At 34.9% G+C, this 14,699-nt stretch overlaps 1 protein-coding gene across 1 annotated transcript; it reads left to right on the top strand.

Moving 5' to 3' along the window:
• Positions 1-13,384: 13,384 nt before the first annotated feature.
• On the top strand, positions 13,385-14,379 carry LOC131641009 (germin-like protein subfamily 1 member 7). The gene is made up of 2 exons (XM_058911346.1): positions 13,385-13,576; positions 13,710-14,379. The coding sequence occupies exons 1-2, from the start codon at positions 13,459-13,461 to the stop codon at positions 14,255-14,257; spliced, it is 666 nt and encodes a 221-aa protein (XP_058767329.1). The 5' UTR covers positions 13,385-13,458; the 3' UTR covers positions 14,258-14,379.
• The last annotated feature ends 320 nt before the right edge of the window (positions 14,380-14,699 follow it).

Here is a 14,699-nt window from a genome sequence, read left to right as displayed (position 1 = left end):
GCTGCCCCTGTTCAATCTTCTTAAACCTGAAGAGTCAGATAGGCACGTCTGTCTATCGTAATCTAAAGGTAGAAGATGTTTGAACACTGAAATGCCCTGAAATTTGCCTTTGTGGGAAGAAATTCCATGGGAGATGGGCTTACAGATGCCACCCAAGGTAAATACTCTTCTTTTTTAGAATGTGAAGCAGATGCTTTCGAAAGGAACCACCTGCTTTGATTGTAGCACGGCCTAAAAAGGCAACCTGAATTTTATGCAATTTTATGATGCATGCGATGTATGATGCAGTGAGCTTCTCAAAATAAATGGGAGCGATGTATGCATATGCATTATGTATGAATGAAGTATGTTAGTTGAATGATGCATGATTGTTAGTTATGTCAATTGAAGTATGTTAGTAATTCTGAAAAGAAAGATAAAACCTTTGATTGTTATTGATGATGTTTTGGAGAAGATCACTGCCGAGGGACTAACGTGATAAACCCAATTGAGAAACTTTTGTAAACCCCTTTGTAAACTCCTTTGTTGTGAAATTCTTTGTGAAACTCCGTTTGCCTGGAAAGGCTCCTAGAAAGGATGGAATACGTCTTAAAGAAGACTGCCTGGAAAGGCTCCTGAAAAGGAATAGCGAGGACCTTCTGTTGGTTGTGTAATTGGCTTGCTATGGTTAGCAAGCTTCCGCAGTTTGTGAACCCCCACTTACTATAGTTCTAGTAAGTTTCCGTAGTTTGTGAACCCCCACTTACTATAGTTCTAGTAAGTTTCCTTAGTTTGTGAACCCCCACTTACTATAGTTCTAGTAAGTTTCCGTAGTTTGTGAACCCCTACTTACTGTAGTTCCAGTAAGTTTCTGTAGTTTGTGAACCCCCACTTACTGTAGTTCCAGTAAGTTTCCGTAGTTTGTGAACCCCAACTTACTATAGCTCTAGTAAGTTTCCGCAGCTTGTGGACCCCAATAGGATTGCTTGCTATAGTTCTAGCAAGTTCACCTGCACCAACAGGGTTATCTGCGAATATTATCGCAGAATTTACCTGTGTCACCAATAGGGTTATTCGCGAGTGTTATCGCGAAATTTACCTATGTCACCAGGGTTATCTGCGAGTGTTATCGCAGAATTTACCTGTACCACCAATAGGGTTATCCGCGAGTGTTATCGCGAAATTTACCTATGTAGAACTTTGTTTTGTAAATGCGTATGCATCATGCTTATGCGTTATGCACATGCCCCTGTTGTTTGTATAATGCGTATGTGTGAATGCTTACACATGTATGTGTTGTATGTATACTGATGAATGTATGCAATGATGATGCAATCCCATGGTTTTATCTCCTCAAACCCATTGAACTTGTTTACTCCATGCATGCACCTATCCCATGACTATGCTTGGCTTTGTAATGTTTATGTATGCCTATGCATATACGTATGTTTGGTTGACGTAATGAGTGGAACGAAGTAATGTCTTCTGTAAGATTACCTGAAAAGGTCTTTTGAATGGATGTGAATGTTTGTCCTAAAGAAGACTATCTGCAATGATTTTTTCGAAATGGTAGCAATTTGTCTTAGAGAAGACCACCTGTAAAGGCTCTTGGAGTAGATAGAAATTTGTCTTAAAGAAAATCACCTGAAAAGGTTCTTAGCAGGGAATGAAGAACGTCCTTGAAGACGACTACCTGAAAAAGGTTGAAAGATGTCTTAAAGAAGACTACCTGAAGAGGTTCTTGAGAGGGATGACGAATTGTTTTTTTTTAAAGGGACTACCTGAAAAGGTGCTTAGGACAAGAATGTCTCGAAGAAGGCTACCTGAAAAGGTGCTTAGAAAAGTAATGTCTTAAAGAAGACTACCTGAAAAGGGACTTAGAAAGAAGGGAACGTCTTGAAAAAGACTACCTGAAAAGGAACTTTAGAAAAAGGAATGTCTTAAAGAAGACTACCTGAAAAGGTACTTAGAAAAAGAATGTCCTGAAGAAGACTACCTCAAAAGGTGCTTAGAAAAAGGAATGTCTTAAAGAAGACTACCTGAAAAGGAACTTAGAAAAGGAATGTCTTGAAGAAGACTACCTGAAAAGGAACTTAGAAAAGGGAATGTCTTGAAGAAGACTACCTGAAAAGGTTTTTTTGGAAATGGCGATGATTGTCTTAGAGAAGACTACCTAAAAAGAATGTCTTGAAAAAGACTACCTAAGGAGATTCCCGAAAAGGATGACAATTCGTCTTGAATAAGACTGCTTGAGGAAATTCCTAGAAAGGATCGTGAGATTCGTCTTAAAGAAGACTACATAAAAAGTTACGGTGTAATGTATCAACTAATGTATGTAATGCATGATTTGTATGTATTTGTATGATGCTCCAATGATAGGTTATTAATAACCAAAGTGTATATAGTTCGCTGGAGTTGCAGGTTTGTTTGGTAAGGTGGGGTGTGATGCTAGCGCGATTCCCCGATACCTGTTTTGTTTGAACTTTGAAGATCGTAGTTAGGAGAAAGATTGATTCGAGGTTGTAAAGTGTGAAGACGCCTTTTCCTTTTGTTATGCGTCTTATAGATTTGCTATCCATTGCCCCAGTATTTTCGTGGAAAAAGATGCTTATGAGGGAAGTGCCCCAGCAAATAGCTTTGTCATATGCTTCGATGTTTAGATTGAAGGGTGTGCCCTTGATCTCCATGATATGGAGGACTATCCATAGTGTTCTATCCTTTTGAATTTGAATTCTTCCCATGTTTGACATGCCCCTGTTTGAGATTGTTTCGAGATGTGACCCAGGTCGATTGAACCTTAGGAAGAATGCCCCTAGTAAATAGGATCTTTGATTGTATGCCCCTGCGATCCTTGAAAGTTTGCCCCTGTTTAGGAGAACCCCCTAGATGTGGTTCCCCGACTCCAGGGTCTTTATTAGAAATGATCACCTTTGATTAACCCATTTCGAGATTTCCTCGATACTAAGTGTATACTCGTAGATGGTGTTGTACTCTTCAGGAAGTAACTCCAGTGTGATGCGTATGCAAGTTTTGAAATCGAAGTCCGTTATGAATTAGGACTGGATGGTTTTGAAAAGAATGCTTGAAGAAGCATAGTGATTAGAGGTAGTTTTAACAAACATAGGAGTCAGTATAACAAATCCTGCTTAATATGCTTTCATGATTAACCTTGCCTCAATTAGGACTTTTAAATGTTGTAACTTGGCCTGGTTCATGTTTTAAGAAACAATGGATATAAGGCTCAAAATTTATTTAACCCACCCCTTTCTCCTTGATGTTCTCCAGATCCTAAAAATTCGCCTAATCCAATGAATGTGCTTTGTTTACAAGAGAATTGTTTCAGTTCCAATGTTGAGCAAAAGCCTTAGTGGAGATCCAAGCTTTGATGGAAAAGTTGTGAAGACCCAAGCATTGACGTGAAGCTTTGATGATTTAGCAGTCACAAGATTATCCTTCGTATTTAGCCTTTGTCTTTATCCCTTGTTTTTGCATGAACCAAATCTTTTGGATTTGATCCATCAGGATGTCCTAAATTTTGCCTAAGTCGCTTTTGTTTTCTTATTTTGACTTAGCGGGCTTTTTTTTCTTTTTGTTTTGAATACTCCTTTTGAGATATTGATCCTTGGATATTGAATGTTGTGACTGCTGTGTTGATTTTGATTTGTAAGCTTCGTCTTTGATACTCCCTCGATCTTGAATGATGTATTGAGGAAGAAGACGTGGTAAATGTTATCTCTATTGTTTCCTCCTTCTTAGATGAATGCGAGGAAGAAGATATGCTTGAACCTTTGCTCGATCCTTATGCTTGAACCCTTGCTTGGCTTGACTGATTCTCTTGACAATCAAAGTACACCATTGAATTAATTGAAATCTACCCTGCCCCTGGTTGAAATCAAGGTTTTCTTTTGAAAAGTAGAAACAAACTCCAACTCCTGGTTCGAGGGGGTAACGAGGGATTAACATCCTTATATCTCCACTGTTTGGGAATGGAAACAATGCCTGTACATCCTCGGCTCGGTCTTACCTTGAAAGCATATATTTAGCTGGACTTAGTTTTTGTATTCGTCATTCTCCCTCAAGTTTGTTAATAACCCTAAAAATAGAAGTGTGTGACTGGAAAGTCATGGTAGTGAGTGAATGAATTGACTCCAAAACCTGCATGGTTGTCCCATTAGAATTACTAATCCGAAGGTACAACTTTTATCTTGAGTAACACTTAGCGGTCGTAAGGGTTGAAATAGTGAGCACGGTAAACACCTATTGATCCTAGGGATAATCTCCTTTGTAGATCCACTGACCTTGTTTCACTCCTTAGATTCTTAAACTTGTAGAAGTGAGGGCAACCTCGAATTTTCTTTGGACATGTCAAACCTGGCGGGAATAAGTCGTTAGCGGTGGGTTTTCGTCGTATCGGAACTTCATGAGTTTCCTTTGACTGAACCTCTTTTGCTTTTCCTAAGGATAGTATCACCTATGACCCTTTTTTTCTTGGTGTGGGGCTGACATATGTCGAATTCCCTCTATCGTAGTTGAGCCTCTTTGTTCAGGATATTGCCCCAGTTGGACTAATCCTTGCTTGATGACAACCTTCATTGTATTCATAATCCTGTTATGACAAGGCATGGACATGCGGCTGGCATGGCGAAAGGCATCTTTTTTCTTTAGCAAGACTAAGATCTTTTATTCTCCTTGCTCCGTAGTCTACGATCCTTTGATTTTTGGGAGTTTCGGGAAACCGGCTAGCATGGTTGGTATGGATGCGGGCGAAGATAGAAATGCAAATGTGAATGTATGAATGCATGAAAATGCAAATGCACGCGTAAGCAAGAGACTCCTTATATTGTAACTCCGTGTATGCAATGCAGACGTGTAACATATGATCCTAGGGATAGCCTTAGAGGCGGCATTAGACCCTCTTGGAATCTTTACAGGGTAAATGTTATGACACGCTAAAGGAAATCCCTTGGATTCGAGAGTATGCAGAAGATAGCGGCTAGTGACCGTTCAAGATAGTCACTAAATCTCATGGCCATCGAGAGGCCAATCAACGTGTACCAATGAATTTGTCCCTCGTGGGAAGGTTCTCTATGCGGAACACAACCTATCTAAAGACGATATGGACGAAGAGCAATCCCTACAGGCTAGGGATGTGATGTGTAAATGGAGATCCAAACCCTACAAGTTAGAGGGTGCGCGGGACTGAGCATGGAGTGACCGTTCAGGACGGTCACTAGATTTCATGGCCATCGAGAGGCCAATCGAACGCATGCTAGTGAAGTTGTCCTTCGGGGAAGGACGCGTCATTGTGAAAACACGTAGATGTAACAGAAAATCCCTATATGCTAGGGAGTGCGTAGGTGTAGGCACGAGGTGACCGTTCGAGACAGTCACTAGATCGCATGGCCATCGAGAGGCCAATTGACGTGCGTTAATGGAAATGTCCTTCGTGGGAAGGACGCGTAGTTGTAAGAATACAAGGATATAAAAATAAAATCCCCACAGGCTAGGGGATGCATAAATGGTGATGTCCTTCGTGGGAAAGACATGGTCTTTAGAAATTAGAGTCCCTACAGGCTAGGGACCACGTGGGGATACCTGCAAAATTGAGCGGATAGATATTCGAAGTATATAAATTGCAAACACATAAAGAGCACAGCAGCACAAAAGTCCTAGGTTCATAGGTTCGACGTAGCGGCTCTATGGAGCCTACCCTTTTTTTTTGGAGTGTTCTAGAAGGTCTCATGGGGTCGTTCGTAGCCTCCGAGACTTTTTGTCTCTTCGGATTTTAGAACAACTCATTTTATCCATGAGGTTCGAATTTTTGGGGTAGGTTCCCGGAGAGATCAGCTAAGTATCCAGTCCAGCCCTCCACAAAGTCAAGCTTCGTTTCGGACCTTTCCAAATACCTAACCCACTCCGAGTGGAGTTATCAGTGAGACTCGTAAGGCGATTCATGTCCCCTTTTGGTCTCAAAGTTAACTCCCACACTTAGGTTTTAACAACAATATAATATACCCAACAGATGCAATAGAAATAAAAGTATTCATTTAAATAAATATTTTAATTAAATTTCTATAAATAAATGAACCTTAGAATAAGTAAATAAATAAATAAATTTAAATTTAAATATTTAAAAACTAACCTCGAAATCCAGCCGCTTATAATTTAGACAATGTATTAAAGCAGCAAATATTTAAAAATATATATTCACAAATAAATGAATAACAAAAAATAAAAAATAGATATTTACAAAAATAAATAAACCCTAATTTTTGGCGTATTTGCCAAACCCTAAAAATTTCGCCAAAAAACCTAAACCGTTTGCCACAAACCTAAACCTAAACCCTCTCAAGCCTTAGGAGCATAGTAATTCACCATTAAGTGTATCCCCAGCAGAGTCGCCAGCTGTAGCAACCTGCCTAAAAATTAAAACTTAGAGAGTCGCCACCTATTCTACCAAGGCGAATAGGAAACCTTACGTAGTTGAGAGATCGGGGTAAGATACTATATTCAGGTCGAGGGAAGGTGTTAGGCACCCTCAACCCTTTCCTAAAGGCTAACATTCAAAGATAAAGATTTATGGCAAGGTTTATAAAGAAAGGTGACAGAGAGTAGTAAGAGTTAAAGGCTAATTATTTGAACATGATTAGAGTTTGGAAGAGGGGGACTCGCCTTGTTGCCAAGTGCCTACGTATCTCCTTATGGAGAATCAGAGTCAACGTAGTTCGGGGACAGGATTGTACGCCTTAGAATTAGAGTTTGAATGGTTTGAAGGCTTTTTGAATGGCCTATCGTAGTTTTGAGTTTGCAAGGCATTTTGAATTGCCTGATTGACAAGGATGAAAATCCGTAGTGTCGTGGTTTAGTGTATTTTAAGTGTTTTGGGCGTACAACCCTGATTTAATATGGCACTATTAACCGCAACGATCAATAGATTCGATCGCCATAGTTAACAGATTAGTAAAGGATTGCTGGCAATTCTAATCGATTGATTCGATTATCACTTTTAGCAAATTGATGTATTTTAATTATTAATTTATTAATTTATCGTTACCCTTCATAACCGATAGTTTCGATTACAAATAATAACGAATTGATAAGGGGAAATATGCTAATCATCATAACCAATAAGATGGTTAAAACCATTTAGCCAAATAAATTTATTTGAATTTTAATTTATAGGATTTGATTAATTAAATTAATCGATTATTAACCATCGCGACCAATAGATTTAGTCGGAACGAATAATAAATTAAATCCTAATATCTTTGATACTTTGGGCAAATGGGATGGAGCAAACCCTAATATCTTAATGTATTTATAAGGGTTTTTTATGATTTAATAATAATAAAACTAATTAAATCCTTTAAGTCGAATAATCGACATAATCGGGAATGATCCTAAATTGATTATCAGTCTAATCCTATTTTTATTATCCTACCTAAATTAAATTAACTATATAATTAATCTAATTACCTAATTAAACAAAATCCAATTTAAATTAATTATTAAGTTTTAACAAGAAAAACAAATGAGTAAAGTAAGAAAAAATAAATAGACAAGAACCAGGATTTTATTGAATGCAGTCAGATTGATGAAGTCCATGATAGGGCCTCACGCTGGGGGCGTTGGATCTTCACGCTGGGTGATCAGATGGTTGACATTTGCAGGTGCACCATAGCCATACGTAGGTGAGCGACGCTGGATTTACGGGCTTGTTAACGTGAAAAGTAAAGAAAAATTAGAGTGTCATACAGAGGAATCGAACCCCTGTTTCCATTCTGATATGCACGCAACCTTTTCCATTCCAGCTGCGATGACGCCTTGCTGTACCTGTTATGCCAATATAATTTAATGGAAACAGAATCAGTGAACAAGAAGAAAAAGAAACCCGCGCCCCCCAATCTTCATCTCCTTCGCGAGGATCCCTTTTTACAGTGCCCATGGTTATGCTGAATGCTGGCATGAGATGGTCGATTAGCATCCAGGGAGGTCGATTGAAGAATCGCAATAGCACACAGTGATGAGCGTGTAATTTGAGAATGGAGATTCGGTTGCGTCGAGAGGAGAGTTCACCGGCGAGAAGGGGATCTCACGTCGCGAGATCGGAGGTTATGCTGTTGATGCGCGGTGGTCTGGGTTGGTGTGCGGTTCGCCGGCTGCAATCTTCGCCGGTGGTTGAGAGCTGCGTGTGGCTGTGTGGTATCGTCTTCGTCAAGGGGCTGGGTTGCGTTCGAAATGCTCGCGGTGGAGGGACGCTTCTGTTATCGCGTCTCCTATTTTGTTGCTTTAACCTTGCTGTATATGAAAGTGATTTTGTGAATTGTAGGAGGATTGTTGGTATGGGATCATGAATGAAGGTTTATTTGTGTAAGGGATTGGTTAGAAGCTAGTGCAATTTTCTACTGTTAATGATGAATGAGAATGGTTAACCATGGAGCTTTTTTTGTGAAAGTTGTTAGTATATAAAAGAATAGATAGCGTAAAAGAAATTAGGATTAGAAAAATTGGCCTCCCTATTTGTGTTAGAAATAGTCCTACTTATATTAGTTAATTAGGTTAAAATTTTCTATACCTAATAGGCCTAATGCCCAACTAACCTAATAACCTATTAATCTAATAAAAATAATAAATCCTAATAAAGATATAAATTCTATTATTAATAATATTACAATAATACTACTATAATAATCCTAAAGATACAATTAATCTTTAATAATAGTTAACAACAATAATATTAATTAATAAAATGCTAGTTAACAAAATTGCAATAGGTAATAATATTTAAATGAAATACTACTAATAATTAACAACAATTAATTAGTAAAAATAAGAATATTAATACTAATAATTAGTAATAATAAAATTAATAATACTAATCAAAACAAAATGTTAGTAAAAACAATAATATCTAAAGAAAAGAGGGGACTCTTGTAATAATTGGGCCCAAGGTTTGGATCCCAAAGACACCTGCTGATTACACACCCATATTTACCTCATCCTGATTTATAAGGGAGTGACTTGAGCCTTGAACCATTGAAGATGAACAGAGAAAGGCAAATTTTGGAGTATGACAGAATGTTTAAGGTATTGTTATTTATTTAAGTTGTGCATTTAATTTATTTTTTTAGTTATGGTTATTTAAATGAAATTCTCATTATAATTACTTAACATTTTATTTTAATGTCATACAAAACATTATTGCAGGAGAAATGTGTGTGGGATCCATTGAGTGAAAAAGCCGTTCAGAAAGTTTTCAATACCAGATGCTAAAAAAAAAATGTCTGATATGCTGCGGCGAGTAAGGGAGATTTATGAGCTTCACGGCATCCGTCCTAGCTGGATAGGCGAGGAGGTTTTTCAGGAGCTTGTAATATATTGGAGGACTCCAGAATTCTGGGCTAAATCAGAAACTTTTAAGAAGATGAGGGCATCTGAAAAGGGCGGTTGTGTCAACACAGTTGGAAGTATTAGCACCGCCGAGCATGCCCGACGATTGGTAAAAATTTTAAAATTTTTAAGTTACATCTTTATTCATAATATATTTTACTAATTGTTTTTAATTATATTATTTAGGCTAAGGAGTTGGGGAGAAGACCATTGATGCCTGAGCTGATTTCGAGGACCCGGACAAGGAGATCGGGAGGTGTTGTCGACGAGCGCACGAAGATGTATCTTGTAAGTGAAATTTGCGTTGTTTATTTTTTTTATATTAATACAAAATTTGTGATGTGAATTTCATGTGGCAATTGATAAATTGCCACGTGAAAATCATGTGGCAAATCATAAGTTGTGGCGTGAAAATCACGTGGCAACTTTTTAATATATTTTAATTTATAGTATGTACATATTTATTTAGTATCATTAAATATGCATTTAAATATTTAACTTAAATTTTTTTTATTGAATATGTGTGCAGGAAGAATATGATAGACGACTTGCCATTTTTCTGGAAAATAATCCTCAATTCATGCCAGCAGAGGGGGAGCCGCTTAACGCGGATGTTGATCACTGCATTTGGTGTGAGGTTATTAAAGAAAAAGGGCCTAATGGTTGCTTTTTTGGGGCTGGAAATTTGGCGTCCAGCTATAGACGTGGTGACCGCAATCTGTTTCAAAGAGTTCAGGATGGAGAGGGTGGATCGCGTCAACCAAATCTGACACAGGAACAAACTAAATTAATAAGGCAATTGGCGAGACGCGAAAATTAGGCCCAGTTGGAGATGATGCGGAAGAAGCAGTCTGATATGGAGGAACAGCATGCGCGGCAGATAGAGGGCATTCTGAAGAAACAAGCTGAGATGGAGGAGCAGATGAGACGGTTTATGCAAGGAGGTGGAAATTACAGTAATGTTCCTCTTCAAGAGCCGTAGGATGATGGAGTGGCTGATGATTTTAATCCGGATAATTATTTTCCGGATGATGATGCCTCTTAAAAACATTTTGTATTTTATTTGTTTTTAATTTATTTTTATGTAACTTATTATACATTTTAATTCATTAAAATATTAGTTTTAAATTTTTAGTTTTATTTAATTGAATTTATTATATAAATTTATTATATGAATTTATTTTATAAAATTTTATTATATAAATTTTATTATATAAATTATATTTTATAGATTTTATTATATAAATTTTATTTTATATATTTTATTATATAAATTTTATTATATATATATTTTATTATATATTAATTTTATTATATAAATAAATTAATTATATAAAATCAAATAGCTACTGCGTATTAAATTTTAAAAAAAAAAGCATTTAATGTAGTGACGTGAGAACCATGTCGCTACAATGGTCAACAAACACACTTCTCAACACCTACCACACCTGCTGTGTGTGCAGGTAGCTGTTCCCCATGTTATCCTGTTGCGACGTGGGAGTCACGTCGCTACTTTCTGACGTGTTCTCCACGTCACTACAAAGTTGCCACTTTGGCTCCTGCGACGTATTGGCCCACGTCGCTGTTTTTTGGTTGCCACGTGATGTTGCATGTTGCGATGTGCTTTCCACGTCGCTGTAGAGCATCTTTTTTGTAGTGAAACTTTCAAATTAGGTCAGTCTTATTGAACCGTTTGACTAGGCCGAATTCGGGTAGCATAACACTTCAAATTTTCAATATCAATACATCAAATATATTATAAACCAGTAAATAAAATATTCGGCTATAAATTTAGAAAATTTCTTTACCCACCTCCCTATGGGGGTCACCCCATCGAAAACCCCACTTTACCCCTGCTTCGAAAATGCATTTCTGAAATATTTTTTTTTCTAAATTTTTCCAGACTTCGGAAGTGCATTTCTGAAAAAATCCCAAAAATTGGGATTTCGATTAATTCTGAGATCCATCTCCGAAAAAACAAAAAAAAATCTAAAAATCCCAAACATTAATTTTAGGATATTAATTAATTCATATATCATAAATTTGATATAATTTAGTAATGAATAATAATAATTATATATTTTGATATAATTTATAAGTTATGAATAATAATTATTATATATTTCTATTTTGATTCATATTTTAAAATTTAAAATAATTTTAATTAAAAAAACTAAAATAATTTCACTTACAAAATGAGTTATAATTTTTTATTTATATATTTATATATTTATATATTTATAATAATTATTATGTATTTACAAAAAAAATTAAAAAAATGAGTGTTTTAATTTATATATTTATATAATAATTATAATAATTATTATATATTTATAAAAATTAATATATATTTATATATTTATATATTTATATAATAATTATTATATATTAATTATAAATATATTTATATATTTATATAATAATTATAAAAATTAAAAAAATGAGTGTTTTAATTTATAATAATTATTATATATTTATATATTAATTATTATATATTTATATATTATATATTTATATATTTCACTTACAAAATTAATAATTATTATTATAAATTTATATATTTCTATCCTGATTCATAATTAAAAATGAGTTATAATTTTTTATTTAGTTTAAAAAAATTAAAAAAAGATTTTGTCTTAATTTTATTTAATGAATAAATTTTATATTTAATTCTATATAATTCAAAATTTACTTATGGAATTAAAATGTTTTTGATTTATATAAGTTAGTAAAATAATTTTTAACTTTAAAATTGTTTAGAAAATTTTGATTCACCTTGATTTTATTGATTCACCTTCATTTTATTGATTCACCTTGATTTTATACCTATTAATTGTATTGATTCACCTTGATTTTAATTTTTTAATAATTATTGAATTCTTTCGGAAGTGTATATCCGAAACATTCCAAGACCAATTTGGTCTTGGAATATTTCGGATATGCATCTCCGAAGACACCCCTCTCCCAACAAAAAAAAAGGTGTTTTCGGAAATGCATCTCCGAAAACCCAAAAAATGGGGTGTTTTCGAAAATGCATCTCCGAAAACACATTTTTTTCGTGTTTTCGGAAGTGTATTTCCGAAATAAGACAAATTTTGAAAAAAAAAAAAGCGTTTCGGAAATGCATTTCCGAATAAGTGAGGGTATTTTGGGTTTTTTAACAGAGGTGACCAAGAAAAGAGGGAGATGGTTAAAGAAATTCTCTAAATTTATAGCGAGATCAATGCACCACCTTTTAAACAAAATTATCTATCATTCTTAATTAGCGTGAGATGTTTTTTATTATTTATTTTTCATATTTTGGATTGCAGTGAAAGCCAAGTTAATTATTTATTGGCTGGTTAACTTTGAAATGGTATTTCTATTCTGCCTTGTGAACATATATTAGCGTGATGCTATGATTGTGACTTGTGACCAAATAACTCAAAAATTATGTCTGCAGAACTAAGACGAAGACGTTACTGATTTTAATTTGAATTTGCCAAGAATATTCCAAAATAAAACTACCATTACAAGAACATGTACTAAATCAAATGTCAAGTAGACAAAGTAATGCCTTCAAATTTGCTTGACATTGGTGAGGCAATTAAGCACACATACTAGTTATGAAAGAATGACTTATTATCCAAATACAAAATTAATTAAGATAAAGATCAATTGCAAACCAATTCAACTTTCATGTTGATAAAAGAAAAGCTGTTGAGTTATTCAATACGGAAATATAACAAGTTACTAAGGATATCTTATATTATAATAATTTGATTTGTAATCAGAACCCTAGTTAATTATTTATGGATGCCTTGTAACCATATATTAATACACAGTCTAAATCTTATTTTGATTTAGCCCAAAGCATTTCATTTTAAAATTTGATTGACTTTGGTGGGGAGACTTAGCACGGTAGTTGTTAAAGAACGGTTCATTGTTTAATAGAAAATTAATGACGGTAAAAATCAAGTGGAAACCACTTCAATTAATGTTTTAACCTTATAAATAGCAAGCTATACAGGCAACATAATTCAATTCTTACAAGCAATTAATAACGTACACAATAACAAAAATCATTAAAGAGTAGTAGTGAATTGCAAAATGAAAGTTCTTTACTTATTTGTTAGCATCTTGGCTTTGGCATCTTCTGTTTCCTTTGCTTATGACCCAAGCCCTCTCCAAGACTTTTGTGTTGCAATCAAAGATCCCAAAGATGGTGGTATGTATACATTCCTCCCAAATCATACTATTTAAATTTGAATTTGGCTTACTTGTTTAATTAGCTTAAGTTAAGAAATAACATTATTTACTTGGTTTTTGATATATTACTGTTATGCTTTGATAATTTATAGTTTTTGTGAACGGAAAGTTCTGTAAAGACCCTGCACAAGTTAAAGCTGAAGATTTCTTCAAACATATTGACCCTGCAAATCCCGTAAATGCATTGGGTTCTCAAGTGACTCCAGTATTTGTAGACCAACTACTCGGTCTAAACACACTTGGAATATCTTTGGCTCGCATTGATTTTGCACCTAAAGGTTTAAATCCACCCCACATTCACCCTCGAGGAACTGAGATTCTTACAGTTCTTGAAGGTACTCTTTATGTTGGATTTGTCACTTCCAATCAAGATAAAAATCGTCTTTTCACCAAAGTTCTCAACAAGGGTGATGTGTTTGTGTTCCCAATCGGTCTAATTCACTTTCAACTAAATGTGGGATATGGCAACGCCGTTGCCATCGCTGGACTTAGTAGTCAAAATCCAGGAGTTATCACTATTGCAAATGCTTTGTTTAAATCTGACCCCCTTATTTCTGATGAGGTTCTTACTAAAGCTTTCCAAGTTGATAAGAGTATCATTGATTATCTTCAAGGGCAAACCTGGTTTGACAACAACTAGTTTGAAAACTTGATAAGTTCTTCCGTCACCTTATGCAATCAACCTTATCTACTTGTTAGTTTTCTTACTAAATAAATGTATTGGTTGTGTATTTGAATACATAGTTGTTTTATTTTGAGTTTCATGTGGTTCAATAATAATTGTTGTTGTGATTTTTGTAATATATTCAATTTCTACATGTCCCCTTCTCATGTAAATTTGAATTATTCATGAGTGATTTTTAACTAAAAATTACTCTACGTACTAGCAAAAAACAACTTTTCGAATAATGAAAATATAAATTAACTCCAAAATTTAAAGAATGAGGATCTTAATAATAGAAATAAACCTAATGTATGATAATCTTACCTTCTTACTATCTTTAAGAGAAGATTCAAGAATTAATTGCCATTGGGGGAAGAAGGTTTTTATTAAGCTTATGGGGCAGCGTATTGGCTGCAAA

The sequence above is a fragment of the Vicia villosa genome, unplaced genomic scaffold (assembly GCF_029867415.1).
Source record: "Vicia villosa cultivar HV-30 ecotype Madison, WI unplaced genomic scaffold, Vvil1.0 ctg.003450F_1_1, whole genome shotgun sequence".
NCBI classification, from domain to species: domain Eukaryota; kingdom Viridiplantae; phylum Streptophyta; class Magnoliopsida; order Fabales; family Fabaceae; genus Vicia; species Vicia villosa.
This window is presented reverse-complemented; position numbering and strand designations above follow the sequence as displayed.

Bases quoted from the DNA above. Each gene is read 5' to 3' on its own strand.
- LOC131641009 (XM_058911346.1), top strand. From the start codon at position 13,459: ATGAAAGTTCTTTACTTATTTGTTAGCATCTTGGCTTTGGCATCTTCT. The intron at 13,577-13,709 runs GTATGTATACAT...GATAATTTATAG, and splicing joins CAAAGATCCCAAAGATGGTG to TTTTTGTGAACGGAAAGTTC.